This window comes from Ischnura elegans, chromosome 1 (assembly GCF_921293095.1).
Source record: "Ischnura elegans chromosome 1, ioIscEleg1.1, whole genome shotgun sequence".
Lineage (NCBI taxonomy): Eukaryota > Metazoa > Arthropoda > Insecta > Odonata > Coenagrionidae > Ischnura > Ischnura elegans.
Genome location: NC_060246.1, coordinates 82260385 through 82279034, shown reverse-complemented (window position 1 = coordinate 82279034; position 18650 = coordinate 82260385). Strand labels below are relative to the sequence as shown.

Below are 18650 nucleotides of genomic sequence, written 5' to 3'. Positions count from 1 at the left end.
CCATGATTAATGCCCTCCTAGTTTAAGCACTAAACATTTGATATTTAGAGTTGTTTACATTTTACCAAACCATAACTAGCAGCTGATATTGGCGGAAAAGGTGCATAAGTTAAGAATGATGTTGTCAGTAAAGTTGAAAGACTCCAGGCACCCCAAAGGACTACTTTTTAATTTTATAACCTTAAATCATCCATTTCATAAATGATTGAAACCATTTCCCAAGTAGTGATGATGCTTGGACAAGGGCTATAGAGACAAATTCAACATTACCACCAAGCAATTTACAGACTTTGATAAGTTTAAATTATTTACCAAGAGATGCACTCCCTGTGACATTCCTTTAAAATAAAAATTCTGGAATTACTGCAAATGTCGCAATCAATTAAAATTAGTTCAATTCCAGAGCCTTGTTCCGCATAATGAGCATATGTAATGAAAATGAGCACAATTCCAAATGATTAATTTTTTATACTGTGAAAGTTTGATATGTTAACATGGAAGGTCAGCTTTGTAATTTTAAAAATATAGCCATTTAGAATGAATTGTTGTAATGATTCCATGAAATTATGTGATAGCAAATGTAGAGCATACGTGCAGAGAATTGAGGTCATCAGTAAGTGAGCAATACTTAAATACATAAAACTCAATTTAATTCTATTTAGCAGGTAATGAATGAGCAAGAAAACTCATCATATCCATGCATAATTAGCAAGAATTGTCATATCCATGAGAAGTTGTAAAGGTGAAAAATATCAAAATTATATTGAGCTCACCTACAACTTTTTTTTTTTAAACTATGACATAACATGAAAAACAAAACTTCCTTATTATTCCCTTCCTTCAATCTTCAACTCATCAATCTTTTAATGGGAGGGAGCAGTCCAATCACCTTTGGGTTAATCAGCATTCCTCTTTCCACAATATCAAGACAATTAGGTTACTGTTAATTGCTCCAACAAATGGAAATGAAATACCATATCAACTCATGTAAGCCACACCCTCGTGTATCTAGTGCACCCCCATTTTTGGGCCGGTTCGTGAGGAAAAAACCTTCCTAGTGCTTTCAGCAGTCTAATATAATTTTGAGGATTCCTGTAAGCCACGCATCCCACTTTTTTCACTGGCATTTCCAGAAAAAAGATGTGCGGCTTATACGAGTAAATACGGTACTTAAGGAAAATCGATTAGGAAGAGGAAGCAATTGAGTAGAGAGACCAGTAATTCAGAAGATAATAGAAATGAACAAAATATCTCAGTTAACCCATCACAACAAGAGAAGAAGCAACACCAAGGAGGCCAGAGGACTGAGACTTGTGAATACCGATTTCATACATCATGGTGAGAAAGAAGATTAGAACATTTTCAAAAACACTACACAGATTTCTACACCAGATTCAGACCACCATTGCGTGCTTATAAAATACAAATTCAATTTAAAAGGGCTGATTATAGGTAAAAATATCAGAGACAGCTTATGGATACTTAGGAAAAATCTTGATAGGGATTAAATTAAAAAGTGAAAGTGACATAGAAATTGATTCACTGTGGGAAAAGCAATAAAGTCACGAGACAAACGGGACTGGGAATTGGTAGATAGAAGAGTAAGAATGTTGGCACAAACCTCAGTAAGAGGAGGTATTGAAACTTTGATATTACCTTTGGATGAGATATCAAAAGGGCGATAAAAACCTTATAAAAGGGTCAATGTAATGAAATAGGGATGTAACAGAACCAATGTGAAGTTCTGTTGGGTGAGCAATCTTGAGAGGTGAGCAAAAATTAAATTTTCTCCTGGTGTATTGGTATTCCTGGAGAAGAGCCATTACTTCTGAAGTTCTAAAAATAAATTGTTTTTGACTTTTACTTGGTATTCATAAAGAACTTAATACAGTTTTCTTTAGCGAAATAATAGCTTAATGAGTATTTTTCTGGAGCAACTTTTAAAACCATGATATGTGCAGGTGTATGTAAGTGTATGACCTGTCGGAGGGCTTCGCCAGCTGCGAGTTGGGGGAACTAGAACGACTTATCCTCTCAGCGAGAGGAAAGGGCTTTGAAAGCATAGGAGGGTAGGGACTGTGGTGGGGATGGAGAGTGTTCTCTGGGTGTCTGGGAACTCTGCCTTCCTATCAGCGAGGCCCTGGAGAGAATAAGGGCGGGTGCAAGAGACGAGCGAGTAAGATAATGAAATTTTGTGGAGCCTTTTTTCCTAGGCAGAAACATGCAAGCTAAGTGATATGTGCAGTTTGAGTTTCCAGTCTGTCTCCTCTTATTTGGGTCTAATGCTAATAACACAGTCCTGCATATTTGTGGTTCCACCATGTTTTTCAAGTTCTGTTAATGGATTACTATATATTTGTGCGCTGAATCTGAAAACTGTTTTATATTTACTAGATTGAGTCAGACCTTTTTTTTTAAATTTGTCATCAGTCAATTTATAAACTGCAATACATGGAAGAAAATTGAAAATATAATATGCACAATTACAGTAGAATCCTGATTTAACATTTTCAGGGGTGACAAAATTTAAAACACTAAATGCGAAAAAACACTAAATGAGGACCAGCCATTTTTTCAGGTTTTAGGGTCTGTGATGATTGGAATGGCTTTCTATTAATGTATAATGTATTTTTAAGTCAAGAAAAGGTGCCCCACAGTGGAGTAGTCAGGAATGTAGTTTGGGGGGTCCAAAACCAGGTGGGTGTGGGAGAAACTACAAAAAAAAAAGTTACAAAATAGAGGATTTTAAAATAATTTTAACACTTTTTATAATGGAAACAACTTCCTTTTTCAAAGAAATATTTTGTAAATATATGAACTTTTAACATTTTGTTTTCTTTAACCTGGATCCGCCCAATGTAACAAAAATGTCACACCCTGTATCGCTCCTCTGTAGTGGCTCTTGCATCGCTCGGGCATGGTACATTGTTGTGTTTTATACTTTATTAGAAAGAGGAAGGAAAGTGCTTCAATTCTATGTAAGAATTGTCAAGTGAGAGTGAAGACCTATCCTTTAAGTACCCCTGGTACTTAGGCACCTACCCTAGACAGTAAAAATGGACGTTCGCTTTGTGTAAGTATTTATTTTTTTATTAACTATATGCGCTACAGCAACAATTTTTGGTATATATCAACATAATGATGCAACATTATTAATAATACATTAACATGTTTGGTATTGCTTTCCATTTCTGTAATATTCTCTGATAAATGGTACTGTGACATAAATGTCACATTGGGCGGATCCCTATGCAAATCTTTAAAGTTGCGAATTATATGCTCTGGTCAGAATTTATTGCAATTTTAACGTTTTTTCCTTCATATTCTCGCCAAAAGATTTATTAGTTATCAATAAATTGATCAATTTGCATTTATTAACTTTTGTTCCGGTAATTACGTTTGAATTAAAATTTTTATTCTTAGTGATATCGATAGCTCAGAGATATTACACAGTGTGAAGCCAAAGAGCTCGCGGAAAAGGAAGACTGACGAAGTGCATCCAATATACCTTGAGCCACCAGAAGCAGCAGTTGTCTCTGATGAGGACATCGCAGATGACCAGGCGGGTGGACTTGTGGAAAATTGAACGAGAAGACAACCTTGGGCAAGAGTGGAGCTTGTTTTGCGGCTTGATAATGATAATTCTTAAGAATTTCAAGAGAAGTCCAGAAGAATTTCGGTACCAGTTACACATAAGGAAAAGGATTCGAAGTCAACAAAGCCTGAATCACTTCTCCAACAGAAAAAATTAAAAAGAGAAGCAGCCAATTTACGACGGAAAGGTCACTTTGCAAGAAATAGGTATTCCCCGAAACAGATCTTCGTGAATAGAGGGAAAAATCATGTGTAGAAATTTTTAAAATAGTTTTTCGGATGACATTCTTTTTTCCTCACGGCAGAATCAGATAATTATGCTACGTCTATTCTTTTTTCATCTCCTAGCATCAGTAAAGAGGAGATGAAATTTTTCATTGGAATTTTACTGTTATGAGGTAGTACAGGTTTCCATCCAAGCAATGCTCCTGGGAAGATTCTGGGGATGTTCACAACTCAATGGTTACCGTAGCCTAGTGAAGGAATAGGTCCCTTGTGATAAGTAGATACCTTCATTGTGCAGACAATACAATGCCCGACATGAAAGACAAATTGTGCGAAGTCAATCCGTTTTGATGGTGGTGGAGTATTTTTTCTTGGCTTTTGGGTGTAGCTGTTCACAATCTGTTCACAAGCCGAAATCTGGTCCTTGCATGCCATAATTAGAGTTCAGGCGTGTAATAGTGCAAACATGACATAACGGTGTGAAGCCAAGAAGCCACACTACTTCATTTTCATCAGAGGCAGGCAATGAAGTATGTTACGATGCTAATGATCATTTAGTCCCTGTTATACAAAATAAAAGGTATCGTCGCCGTGCTGAAGAATATTTCGCTTCCGTCAACCGCACTGCATGCGATTCATGTAATATGGACAAATATTTGCTTTTCTGCGTACCATTCAAAATAGTATGTACATGCTGGCATTCAACTCTAATTCAATCTTTAGTTTATTTGAAACAAATTGACTAATATTTCATTCAATTTTTTGCTCTATTACACTCTTATGTGATGTGAGAGTATTTTTCAAATATGTATTTATTCTATGTATTTTCCAAAATTGGGGAAATGCATTTTCAACTGTTTCACTTATTCGCCATGTAAAAAAATTATTTGAAAGTACCTCCAACAAATTCATTGATTGTGTCAATTCAAGATTCTGTAATTTCATAACACTTGTGACAAAAAATTTACATAAATTTAAAATAATTTTTCTTGGTAGGTATTTGACAAGTTTATAATATAAACATTATAAATTTAAATATACCCCACATTTGTGAAATACATTGAAAAAATCCAGAAAACTGAAACACTTTTAAAACGTCACACTTTACAACGAAAAATTTATGAATTGCGGACAATGAAACACTGAAAATTATTGCTAAATATTCAATAATTTACTTTACATGCAAACAAAAGATTGACAGTTGTGCACATAAATAATAATATGTGCAAAATAAATGTTTTGTTAGTGTTTTTTATCATTTAAATGAACTCTGGAGCTAAAATGCGAAAAATATTTGCTTTACCTGGGGAAATATTACCTTGCACCAAAGGACAACAGATCCACCCAATGTGTCACAGCCTGTATCTCGGAAACTACGAAACCGATCAATGTAATATTTTCAGAATATAGTAAAAATGAGACCCTTGGCATTTCTCTAGAATATTAATTATTAATCTAAAAAAAAATATTTTTAGGGCGGATCCAGGTTAATGAAGAAGCAAAGTACATAATTGAGTTTTCAAATTTGGGAGGGGGGAATTCCAGACCCCACCCCCTCGCTATGCCAAGAGTGCCATGTGTGGCAAAAAATTCATTGAATAAATATAACATAATATCACAAGTTATTTATATGAATTATAAATAGTCACAGATCTTTAAATCGACATCGATAATAGCCATCCACATGTCACGAATGGGCTCTGGGATATCTAAATAAAAGTAATATGATTTATAACCACAGAGAAAGAATGCTCTCACCCACCATCATATCAGGGGAAACACTTCCTCGGGTCTTTTATAGTTCATCCATAGAAACTGGCCTTGGAATGGATTACAGAAACAATCTTCGGGTCAACTGCACAAATAATATTGGGCCTCCCCTTTTGAAGGGAAAATAGCGGACTGGATAAATATTGGCCTAACAATGCATTTCCTATAGAGATTAGAGATGAAAGTTGAAAGGTGCATAAGCAATCGATGAAAAACATTCCCAGAAAACCATCATAGTAACGGCCCTCAGAGAATAACTTGCGTCATTAGTCGTCACCGAATCACCGAAGTCAAGTTCAAGAAGTGATAGATAAGGTTGTTACAGGTTATTAAGGGATGACTTAACTCCATTATTAATAATAAAACGTTATTGTACTTTTCCACACGATTTAATTAATACGACCGGTTTCGTCGCAGAGGCGACATCATCAGGTACAGAATCCGTTATAATAACAGTTATTTTGTTCTTGTTTATCTGGTTGCTATTACGTTGGTAAGGGAGGGTTGCGTTGGGGTTGGAGCGTCACTCAGCTTCAAGGGAATCTCCAAGAGCGGGGAATAGTTTACAAAAATATTTTCATTTGCTAAAATTCCATTTTTTATATGCTTCCTTATCTCCAACTCCTCCAAGCAGTCCATCCTTCTTCCCTTTCCCTCAAGGTGGAGAATTTCCGGAACAAAATTGCTCCTGTGGTCACTCTCCCATAGATGTTTCGCAAAATGCGATTTTTCTAACTCCCCGTTTCTCAAATGCCTTCCGTGTTCCTCTGCTCTTACTCGGAACGAACGTCCAGTCTGGCCTATGTAATAGGTCTCACAGTCACTGCACTTGAGTCTGTAAATGCCACTTCTATCATTTAAGTCAATTTTATCTTTTGTATTGCATAATAACGCCCTTAAATTAGATGTGTTATAATATGCTATTTTAAAGTCTTCTCTGGGAAAAAGGTTTGCGGTTGCCTGTGAAATATTTCCATAATAACTCAGTTTGCACCAGCGTTTCTTATGCTCATTATGAATGGATGAATGGTATATCATTTTCTGTGCCCGGAGGGAGTATTTCTTCCTTAACAATTTATCTCATGACACTTTCTTCGTATCTGTTTTTAACTGCAATGTTTTTGATGGTTTTGATTTCCATGGCGAGGTTCTCGGCAGAGAGGGGGATGTTGAGTGCTCTGTTTAACATGGCATGAAAGGCGGCTAGCTTATGAGAGGGGTGGTGGCGGGAGTCGGAGGGGATGACATGGTCGGTGGTAGTCACTTTCCTGTAGATTTTGAAGTCGTAGCCTTTTTCCGAGGTTGAAATAGTGATATCGAGAAAGTTGATACTATGGTTGGATCCTTTTTCACATGAGAACTTTATGTTTTTGGCTTGTGTATTCAGTTTATTCAAAAATATGTCCAGTTGCCTCATAGTACCAGTCCATATGGCAAACACATCGTCAACGTACCTGTACCAGCAATGGATAAAATTGGTGTTCACTGAATCTTCACTGAAAATTTTTTCTTCAAACTTGTCCATATATAGTTCCGCTAAAAGCGGCGATAGCGGAGATCCCATTGCCAAACCTTCTTTCTGTCTGTAGAATTTGTTATTAAATTTAAAATAATTCTCTTCCACACACACTGTCCGCAATTTCACAAAATCGTCGAGGAAGGGTGGATCGGCTCCGGCTTTCCTCAGTGTTTCATCTGATATTTTAACAGCCTCGGAAATTGGAATGTTAGTGAATAAATCTTTCACGTCGAAGGATACTAACGTATGTTTGGATGGCGGGGGCTCTCTTTGGGTGAGAAGACGGCACAGTGCAGTTGAGTTCTTCACCCCGTATCTTGGCTTGAATCCTGTGAAATCTCTGAAGATTGAATTGAGGTGGGAGGCTAGTTTTCTTGATGGTGCAGCAACACTTGAGACTACGGGTCTGATTGGAATGTTTGTTTTGTGTAACTCTGGAAGACCAAAAAATCTTGGTGCCTGCGGGTTCATCACTGTTACTTTGTACATCTCATTTGTTTTAATGACACTTGGAGCAGAATTAAGGGCTTTTTTCAGCAACTTCTGAAATTTGTATGTTGGGTCATTAGGTAGTGCATTAGGTAGATGCAATTAACCTAGAATGTAACCGTAACGTGAACACCTGCTTTAAGGAATGAGAAAATGTTTGATAGAGAGTAATGGATAAAACAAATGGTCAATGTAAGGAAACCATGAATAGATTGAAGAGAGAGGTGCTCATTCAAGCAACTGAATGTGGTTTAGACTGCACAAGCAAGGGCGGCTAATCAGTGGTGCCAACTCCATGGGGCCTGAGCCCCCTCAAAAATTCGCTATGGGTGTGAGGAAAAAATGTGCCAGGCTTGTCGATTTTCCCCGGCGTGTCCAGGTATCGAGGTTTGAGTTATCATGGTTCTAATGTTGATCATATGACTCTTCTAAAATGCTTAAAAAACTTAAAACTCGCTACTTATAAAATTTCCCGGGGCAAGATCCCCGGTTTGGGCCCCCCCAATATTTTTTGTAAGTCGGCATCCCTGCAGCTTATCAAGAATCAGGGTGGGTAAGCACTGGCCTATGCATGAGACAAGGAAATTCACTGTCACCCTAGATGTGTAGCATGTACATGCAGAGGAGACAGTAAAGAAGGAATAATTAAATTTGTAAGTCTATCACATGATAACACACTGATTTGTCAAGTTTGTCCATGGGTTTTAAGGCACTGGTTGATGCACTGGGCAAAGAGTGGGATTAATATAACTTGAAGATCAACCACATAAGGGCAAAAGTTATGCAGTCTTATTGTAAAGCAATGAGGGCATGGACTAGGATGGTGAAGATGAGATGGCTGAAATAAAGGAATGAGGAAGTCCTTGCCATTGCAGGCGACAAAAGAAAACTTCAGGCAGAGAGACAAGTACGAATAATAGGGGGAGTAGTTGGAAAAAATACTGTGCGGGGATGGAATACTAAAATCCTGTTCTGGGGAAGATAATAAGCAAGCATGTAAAGGAGAGGAAGAGAATCAGATTGTGCAATTACGTGCACCGAGTAAAACGGCCGTAACATTTTTTGATTTCATTAATATAATTACTCATAAATTATATAGTATACTTTCCATCCCGGTTCACCACAAACCGCTCATTTAATTTTCGACTCGTAAAATTTAATTTTCTGCGTAACCAGGAATTTATAATCAACTTCTGTGAAAGCATTTCTAAGATTCTGAGTTCGAGAGAACAAATTGGATTCGCTTGTAACTGATCTGATCAGGACAAATGATCTAATAAAACATTGAAATGCTTCCATGGGTTATCCCAGTCATTAAATTGAGGAAAAAATATCCTATGACAAAATACTTTCAACGACTTACCTTCTGTGCGTCGCACTTGTGCAGCTTCTTCTGCCGACAAGTCTCCGGGACCCAGAACTACGACAACAGGTTGTTCCTCGTCCTTATCACAACAATCCTCATCGCTCACATCGGGATTTATTTCCCTCTAATATTCATGAAACAGTAAATAAACTTATATTAAATATTTGAATACGCAGTAGTATTTATAAGACTTTCCTAAAAACTTGTAACACGAAGAAAGCATCGCAATGAAGTTTTTAAATATCATATCACGAACAAATATTCTGACACACATGAATATAAAATCAATATAGAAAAATTAGTAATAATAACTTACTTTTGTGTCCACTGTGGGACCTTCCTTATAGCCTATTTCTGCCTTTAACTGAGCCAAAAACTTTGGTTCGGCAGGTTTCACGTAAGACACATTTCTTTTGGACATACTAATTAAAGGAAAAATAAGGGTATTAAATGCTGAAATTCGAAAAACACCCAAACAAAAGGTTAAGCTATTCCATATTGAGGGATAGGCGATACTCCATGTTATTAAAACAAATGACATGAGATTTTTATAATGCTTCCGTGACAATTATTTTCATAATCTTGCAGTATATTTTTAAAAAGAAAAAAAATCGTTTTAGGCATATTTGTGAATTAGGTATAAAATTAAATTCATGATTTCCTTGTAATTCCAACATCTGATCAGATATACAATCATAGTTATGATATCTATATTCATACGATCCCCCTCCAGAAATCAGATTACAGTATTTAACAATATTCATCGATTTTAAAGAGTAATGTGACCAATGAAGGCTTAAGGTGAATGATACTGTGAGAATTATGGGACTGATTAATACGAAAAAGCCGACAAGGATGTTTACACTCTATTTTTTTTAAAGTAACCGAATTCCGAAAATAACGCAGGTTGTGGTGTTCATGTCCAACCGTTAGCGCAGGAGGCGGGCACTAAGGGCGTGTCGGCGCCTTGTTTGAAGGGCTATTCGAGAAGCAGTAAATACTTTCTTTCCAAGGTACGTAATTGTACGAATCGTATAAATATTTTACTGTAATATAATTTTCTTTGAAATAAACTAACTAAGCGGTGCTGATCAATTGGCAACATTGAAAATAATGGCCACAATTAACGGCTGCCTTCCGAACGTTATTTTTTTAAACTGAATCCGTTTACCAAGTAAGATGTAGGGCTTAATCGACGTCCATTATTTATTAGGAATGTCCTGCTATTTTACATTTTTTGTAGTTGGTAATAATTTGTCAAAGCTTAAACATGCCCAGCTTTTTTTTAGATAAAAAACGTTATAGTATTAATGTGGTGAAATAAAATTTTAAAACCGTGTTTCGTTGCAGCCAAAATTTCCAACTGGGCTGATATTTTTTTTAAATATACGTAGTGCATCAAATAACAATCGGCAATTTAATGTTTTAGACTATTTGGTACCTGTGATTTCATGCTTTGGGGAAATTAAAAGTGATAAATATGTATGCATTATTTTAGCTTCCACTTTTATTTCTAAACATTCTACATTTGAGAAAACTGTGTCCTCTACTCTCTAAGTATCACTCAGTCGGTGGTGTACCTTGGCGGAATGACGTGGGCTGCTTATGCTGAATGTAGTTTTGAGGGGGGTGGCTACCCCATTCAAGGGTTGCTAAAGTAGAACTCTAGTTGCACCACCCACCCACAATATAGTATCATGGAATTTCTTACCTAGTAAAATGAGAGGAATTTGGAATTCAAATTAGATATTAAATTATGATATGTTGCATTTATTAATTATTTTTAGGCCTCAAATGGAGTATGACTGTGGAACAGATGATATATTTGCAAATAGCAGCAGCGAAACTGTCAAAGAGGTGGCTTCATCTGGTAATGAAAATCTCGAATGCAACGTGGATGGAATGCAAATTGGTATGTAGTGTGACTGTCCAGTACGACAGATGAAGATGTGAAACCAATTGTAAAAGTTTATTTTTCTTCGATATTTTAGGAGAGGAGTGCACAGTTGGAAATATTAATCCAAGAAGAATGGACGATAGTTTAATTGCCACCCATGTTATTGAAGGCTTCTGTAAGCCTTCTCGAAAAGTCTACTGTCCATTTTGTCCTATGTCATACACATCTGACCAGAATTTAAAATGCCATTTAAAAGAATGTCATGGACCTCATTTGAATTTGATATTCAATGAAGAAAGTTACCCAATAAGCTTTCAGGCCTGTATGTTGTGCCATGCAACATTTTACACCAGAGGGTTATTACCTCTACACCTCCTAAAAGTCCATGAAAATGCTTTAGTAGGGCTGTTAAACTGCAAAAATGTAAAGAATGATGGTTTTTTACATTGCATGTATTGTCGATACACAGTAGTGAGAAGCAATGCCAAAGCATTGATGTCACACTTGGAAAAAATTCACTTTCCAGATTTTGAACGATTTGTTCTTGCCAACTGCACTTTCAAGGTTAGTGCAAAAGAGGCAATGAGTTCCTTCCATGAAACCCAGAAGTTCATCCATTACTCAAACTCATTAAACAGACCAAGGCGAAGGGCATTACTCTCATCTTCAGCTAGCAATAGCAGTGCTCGGCGTAAGTTAGACTTTAATGCTATAGAAGAGAAACATGTTCGTAAAGTCAGATTCAAGGCTGTGAAAAAAGAGAAGACGAACAAGGAAAACAGTATATCTGTCATCAATTTGAAAAAGAAACCTTCAAGATGGCATTTCTTTAAAAAATTTCATATTAAGTCACAGACAAATAAAATAATCACAAGCACTCCTAACTGTAGCAATCTTAGCTATGATGAATCAGAGATTGACTTCAAGCAGTTTCGCTGCGCTTCATGTCACCTTACATTCAAAGACAATGAAAACTTGTTGAATCATGTAAGTAAATGCCACAAATGGCCTTGGAATCGATTGCGTCCTTGTTATAGCTGCGGTTTTTGTGATGCAACTTTCTATCGCAACAGTTTTCTGGTGAGGCACACCATTAATCACCACACTCCTAAATGCTTGAGGAGTGATTTGGTTGATTAGATATCCTTCCCAGTAATTACATGATCAGAAAATTTAATGTAGAAAGTTCTCAGATAGCCCAACTGCTTCATCTCTTTCACATAGTGCTTATGTATTTTCTATTATAATGATATGGTTGGGTAAAGTTACATGAAGTTTCTCAAATAGGAGTTTGAGATAAGAAAGAATCAAAATATATTTACCAAAGAAGTTATCAATAACCTGTTTCACATTAAATTGTTGAGAAGTGTCTTAATAAGGTGAAAATATTTTGTCGACGAACAGATTTTCAGAGAAAAGGCAGTCAAAGAATTTGAATGAGATTTTGAGAAGGGTAGTCAGGAAATATTTTTAATTACCCATATGTTAAAAAATAATGCAATTCTACAATTTATTTCTTTTCTTCCACAAATACTCGAGAGATGAAAATTGTACTACACTGTTAAACATGGTGCTATCATAGAAATCACAATATATTGTGAATTGCCAGAATACTCGAGACAGGAAATTACAAATTCAGTGTATCACGATAATTGGCTTCATACTCTGTTATTTATGAAATAGCAAGTTTTCTGTCGTACTATAGCCAATCTGTATTAAATTAATGATATCTTTTTCAATGCTCTTGCAAAACAGAGCTGAAGACAGCATTACTGGAAATATTGTCATTTAAAATGATATTCCAGCAGTCAGGGTGAAATTTATTCACTGAATAAGATAACTTATGCTGTGGAGATTTGGTATTTCTTTTACTTAGAAAGATCGAACAAAGTTTTTACACATACGCTTAATCTAAATATTGTTATGACCTTTACCCAAATGTAAATATGTAATTCCAACACAAATATTTTTATTATTTTCAAACTTTGATCTGCATCGTATCTACAATGCAAAATGTTGATTTATTCCACGAGGAATCTTTGTATTATTGTAGTTGTTACTGTGAAATTGCCTCGCTCAATTAGACATGTAATGCACTGCCTCCAAAATGTCAGTGCATTGAATTGTTACTGCAAAAACATTTTCCAGATGGGTGTACGTAATAAAATAAAACTATTACTTTGAGAACAATGAAAATTTATCCAGGCTGCAGTCCCTAAAATAGTATGAAGATGGCATCAAAAGCTTAACTTATTTTCAGCCCACTGGAGCAGAAAACAAGTAAGGCAATAATCATTTACTTCTAACAATACCACTCATTTGTTGATTGCCTATCTTTTGAATCAAATCTGTGCTATTTTCCAGGTGCTCTTCCTGGGTTCAATATTCAATAGGAGCAAGAACCTTCTTACTCCTGCCAACAATTCATTCAACCAAAATCACAAATCATATTGGTAATGATCATCATCAATATATGTACAAGATGCCTGCCGACCAATTTGCGATTGGCTTTCCAGAAGAAGTACTCAAGTCTGTGTAAATAATAATAACTTCCAGAATGATTCAATGTAATGATTGAAAAGCTAGAAAAGGAATCCTGCAATTTTACTTTAAGGTCAATTTGATCCTTTCTGATTGTTAATGAAAAACAATAAATGCACTCGATATTCAGCTCTATATGTTTATCATTATGGCTACAAACACTAGACAAATATTTCATTTCATCCCATCAGGCACATAGCCAGAAGTTTATTTTGGTGTGGCTTAGTCTAATGCAATCCCCTTTAAATGCCAAAGTTACAGAAATGCAACTGGCGCATAGAACACATCATTGGGAGATTTATTTGAACTGGTTGAAATATGCATGCATGTATGCACAAATTTCATACACACGACCTTATTCTTAACTGTGTTTAGTTGGTGGCACAATGTTAACGTAAAAGCTGAAAATTCAACCTCTGTAGCACCCTCAACCCCATATGCATTGATGTGAAATGTAACCACAATCATAAAACAGTCTGAATTGTGCTGACACCATTAAGAACATACATGGACATTACTGGTGCTACTTACCCTCTTTTCAGTTTAAGCTGGCATCCCGTCTGTAGTTTTTTTTGCCATTGCTATTCAAAATGTTTTCAGAGCCCATAAAAAACTTAAACCAGGACTGTAGGAGTGTTTCCATAATACATTACTTGAATCACCCACTCAAGGTCAATGAATTCAATTTTTCTATTCACTTTGTAACAGTTATAAAATACTTTGTCCAGTCTTCATCCCCAAGCAGTTTCCACTGAATTTACCTAATATTAAGGAAATAATTTGATGTCACTATGTGGAAGAAGGACCACTAAATTTATCACTTCCATTTACCTTTTCCACAATGTAAATTCCAAAAGGTAATTGGAAAAACCTATACTTGGATCAGGGATAGCAAACCCTTTAAGACATGGCTTACGGCAATTCTTTATAGGATAAATGCATGAAGATAAAAATTTTAATGGCCATAAAAATTCAATCAAATTCTTACTTTTACCTATGTCATCTGATAACTGTACTTACGTATTGGTATTGGGAATTTCCAAATTTGGATCACCACTGACTTCATGAGAGGATCTTAGAAGACGAGGCAAAACATGGTTTGATGTACATTCTTGAGGATGATGTATAGAGCAACATAATATTCACCATCAAAATGCAGTCAGCATCAAAATGAATCTTGGGCTTATTGCCAATTCACTAAGGCATCCTTTAAACATATTACCCTAGGTATACTCTTATCTGAAGTCACATACTACAAGAAAATGGCACTACTGTCAATTCAAAAAACTGTAAAACGTATTAACTTAAATACGCAAGGATTGATTAATGTACTCTAATTTAACCTTGTAATTCATCACCTTTCAATAGCTTTTTTTTTAAACTCTAGAGGATATTATCTTTGGTGGAAAATATTTTTTTAATAACAGAAACAAAAGGTGACCGACACTGTTATGTATACTATAGTTTTTTTTTGTATCACCTAGTCATGGACCTTCCTCCAATCAAAAATCTATTCCATAAATAAAATTCGAACTAGCCATAAAACCACCATAAAGACAATGAATTGATAGAACAATAAGTAACAAAAACATATGCCATTTCCAAGTTTGCACATAAAGAAATTTTTTTCAAAATGTAAACAAATCATTTGAGCTGATAATGCCGCTAACATCCAATGTTCAATTTAAAAACTGTGTGACTGACCCTCACTCTAGATAAAAAAACACGAAATAGTAATCTCCCCAGTAATAGATTTTAGTTGTCTACTTATGTTTATAATATTAATCTAATCTTACAAAAAATGTAAATCCCTGTTATAGTCCAATCAAAACAATTACCCTGATATGTAATGATAACAATGATGACAAATACACTGTAAACTCACTCACCCACTTCTGTTTCAGATGATGGAATTTCTTTCTAAGATGGTGGCTCTCACTTTCATTTCAAGTTATAAGACTATCTAGTACAGCAAGTCCCATCGAAATGAGGTGGAAGTTAAGGTGAGTTCCTCATGATGACTTCCTTCATACGGCACAAACATTATGTATTTTGTCTAGATTTTACTTTCCCAAAACGAAACTATAGCAGAAATTTTTTCTCTTCAAGTTGGAAGCTTCTGAAAATGAAGCATTGGTTAACAAAGGGAAACTGACACTCTGCTGTAAGATCCTGACTTCAGGAAATAGATATTCCTAGATAAATACTGATGCAATTTTATTACTGAAAGGCTTAACAGGGTCAGATTTTAAATGCATGATCATTTTTATGTATATACATAAACATATTACTAGAAACCTGAATGAGCTCTGGTTTAAGCAATCATTTCGTTGTTTTTATCAATGAACTATGTCCCACCAGGTATCACCAGTCACATTTACTCAACTTCCAGTGCCCAAAGACACTGCACCTTAATGTTCACCTTAACACTGAATTCATACTTAGCAAACAAATTAAGGTAATATTATTAGACTATTTTCTTTCTATGCCAAAACCATTGAAAGCAGACAACCATTTACAACCCATTAGTGACACATAAGGTGGAAAGTGAAAAGATACCTTAATTAACAATACTAAGTACACATAAAACCAAATAATACTCATTTCAGCCTTTTTAGTTAAGCTGAAAGGTGTTGAAAATAATACATGCATTACAATATACTATTACAGAACTTAAATCATAAGAAACAATGGCTAATGTGGAACCCCAAAATTTAGAATTGGGAAGCACAATTAATGCACTATCAAAAATACCTTCAATCATTAGCAGTTCATTCTGCCACTTCCAAAAGTCTTGATTAATGCATTATGTAAGCAATGCTAATTAAATTGGGAAATGAACTTGCAGAAATCTATTCACTTTCCTTGCACGTTTGTCAAGGGATGAAAGCTATTTGCTCCATTAAACATTTTCACATTGAGACATCCGAATAAATTAAGCAGTTTATTAAAAAGTCGCCTAACTTAATTTTAACACACCAAACGCATGAATGAGAGAGATAGAAAAAGTAGGACTTGAGATCACAGCACATATGCAGTGTATTAGAGGCTTCTGGACCTTTTCCCTTACTGTATCACTTTAAAATATATTTACAATAGATAATAACAATAGAATAGCACATGTTATGATGCTCAAACACTTCCATTTTTAAAAGAATGATTGATATCTGGTATGCAAATCAAACAACCACCATGAAATAAAACCACTGAAAAACTTATTCATGATAATTTACAAACATAACACGCACATCAATGGTGAACTTCTAATTACACTGCTGAGTAATAGAGGACGATTTGAGCAGTAAGCTTCTGCTGTTGGAAGACCAATACTGACAGCAAACACTCCATTTAACATTGACAAGTTTTAAAAAAATCAGTATCTGATGGAATATGTGAAATTCATTCAAGTCAAGAGAGTTTTTTTGGGTACTGTACCATTCAAAATATCAAAAGACTTCCAAAATTTCCAGGCAATATATATTAAAGATGATGGGGGCACCATAATGGACCAAAATGACACCATTTTTTCTTTCATCTTTAATTAGTGATTTTAAAAGTTTAATTTCAAATCCAGCTCCCTGCAATTGATACAGACAAAAAACTGTGAAAATCTAACTATATGAAAGATTCTTGATGGAAATATAGCAATAACTGCACGTGAATAAGATATGACAGGGTTTATCTTTGCACACATCACATGTATCAATTGGCATTCATTCAATGCATGCGAATCACACAGAAAATAAAGCACTAATTACATTTAAAAAATTTATTCTAAGTCAAATTAAGATTTCACTGGACATAGTAATTTTATCTTGTATTTATCAATGAAAGTACCTATAATGAAGCCCATCTGAAATTAACTGCTGCAGCAACTCAACCAGTGCCAGAATGGATGACCAATCACATCATGGGTCTAAGAATTAAGTCATAAATACAATGAGATGAAGTTTATTCCTTTGTCTCCATAGAATTGCCTAAGTAAACAGTGATAACGTTTGAGGTGAAAGATTGCTTTTTATTTAGCTACCCCTTGCACTGAATACACAATCCGTACATTCAACCTACAGGCCAAGATGTCTATTTTGTACCATAAATACACCAGGCTAACATACAAGTATGAAATAGTTTATCTGAAAAATACCAGGATGAATTTAAATTTTTCCACTCATACAATCAACACACAAGTTCCTTCACCACTGAGAGAATAATGTGGTATGAAGTCCTTAGTGCACTCAGGTCAAGGGGATTTGCAAATGCATACCTAGAACTGAAATAAAATCAGTTATTTGGAGGCAGATGAAAACATACAAGCCATACATACTGTGGCATGAAAAGTGCCTGGCCCTGCATTTATTATTCTACACACAAGTCATAGCTATATCCCAACTTTTTGCTCCATTTTTCAACAATACTGCACACTAATCAGATTTTTTTGGACTCCTCAAGGAAGGTCAATGATGGCATTTGATAAGTTCTGCACCGGGGAAAGGATTGGTGAGGGTTGTAAACTGGCACAGTCTAAAAAGGTAAGTGCCTTGGATTTGGACAGTTTGGAGGAAGAAGATTTGGTAAAAAAGAAAAAGCTAACAAAACACCTCTGTGAAACACATCCCTACAACAATGTTACACAAGGGTTACACTTTTAAGTTGATTATATTCTTGAGAAGCCCAACAATATTATTTTAGTATCATATGTACAAAAAAGCTGTTTCATGTAGCATATCACTGACAAAGTGACACCAAACTCAAGGAAGAAATGGTTTGTCTCCACTGCTGACTGGAAGACGGCCATTGCTCACTAACCTCACCTTAGTATCTACCAGTTAGATATTAAACTGCATGAAACATCACTGGTAATAAATCATCCACAGTGCAAATCAAGGAATATTTTACAGATCACCTGAATATTATCAGATGGCACCAACCACAAAAAACAAGCCCTAACTAGTAGGCAGCAGGCCAGTCCTTGGATATTGATTGCTCTTTAAATTTATTATCAACTCATTCATTCAGATTTATGGTACATTTATAATGCCAGAAGACATTTAAGTAATGATTTTGTAAAGAAACATGGCATTGTGGAGGTTTGCCATTTGTCCACAACCAAACGGGGTATGCATCGTCAACCCATCCCATGCCCTTACAAAAATAAAATGCTAATCCACATGCCATGCAGGATTAACACCAAAAAGAACAATACACCCACTGCAGGCACACAATACCAATGGCAAGTATCTGACTGCTAC

The 18650-nt window shown here is 35.5% G+C and overlaps 2 protein-coding genes across 4 annotated transcripts; one reads left to right on the top strand and one right to left on the bottom strand.

The window, feature by feature from the left end:
* Positions 1-2610: 2610 nt before the first annotated feature.
* On the bottom strand, positions 2611-9489 carry LOC124164591 (uncharacterized protein KIAA1143 homolog). Its single transcript, XM_046542003.1, has 3 exons — positions 9280-9489; positions 8961-9087; positions 2611-2713 (listed from the first exon to the last, which is right to left on the bottom strand). Exons 1-3 carry the CDS (start codon positions 9382-9384, stop codon positions 2637-2639), a joined length of 309 nt encoding a protein of 102 aa, XP_046397959.1. The 5' UTR covers positions 9385-9489; the 3' UTR covers positions 2611-2636.
* Positions 9490-9659: 170 nt separating this feature from the next.
* On the top strand, positions 9660-13534 carry LOC124164542. Of its 3 annotated transcripts, none has more exons than XM_046541925.1 (5): positions 9660-9976; positions 10751-10875; positions 10955-11847; positions 13009-13140; positions 13225-13534. In XM_046541925.1, exons 2-4 carry the CDS (start codon positions 10758-10760, stop codon positions 13042-13044), a joined length of 1047 nt encoding a protein of 348 aa, XP_046397881.1. In that variant the 5' UTR covers positions 9660-9976; positions 10751-10757; the 3' UTR covers positions 13045-13140; positions 13225-13534. The 3 variants fall into 3 exon arrangements, with proteins under 3 accessions (XP_046397881.1, XP_046397867.1, XP_046397876.1); XM_046541920.1 differs by having other exon boundaries at positions 9662-9764; positions 9845-9976; positions 10955-13140; XM_046541911.1 differs by having other exon boundaries at positions 9661-9976; positions 10955-13140.
* The last annotated feature ends 5116 nt before the right edge of the window (positions 13535-18650 follow it).

Coding starts and splice junctions, on each gene's coding strand:
- LOC124164542 (XM_046541911.1), top strand. CDS start 10,758: ATGGAGTATGACTGTGGAACAGATGATATATTTGCAAATAGCAGCAGC. Junction 10,876..10,954: donor CGTGGATGGAATGCAAATTG/GTATGTAGTGTG, acceptor TCGATATTTTAG/GAGAGGAGTGCACAGTTGGA.
- LOC124164591 (XM_046542003.1), bottom strand. CDS start 9,384: ATGTCCAAAAGAAATGTGTCTTACGTGAAACCTGCCGAACCAAAGTTT. Junction 9,088..9,279: donor GTCCCACAGTGGACACAAAA/GTAAGTTATTAT, acceptor CATGAATATTAG/AGGGAAATAAATCCCGATGT. Junction 2,714..8,960: donor ACAAGTGCGACGCACAGAAG/GTAAGTCGTTGA, acceptor TTTTTTTTGTAG/TTTCTCCCACACCCACCTGG.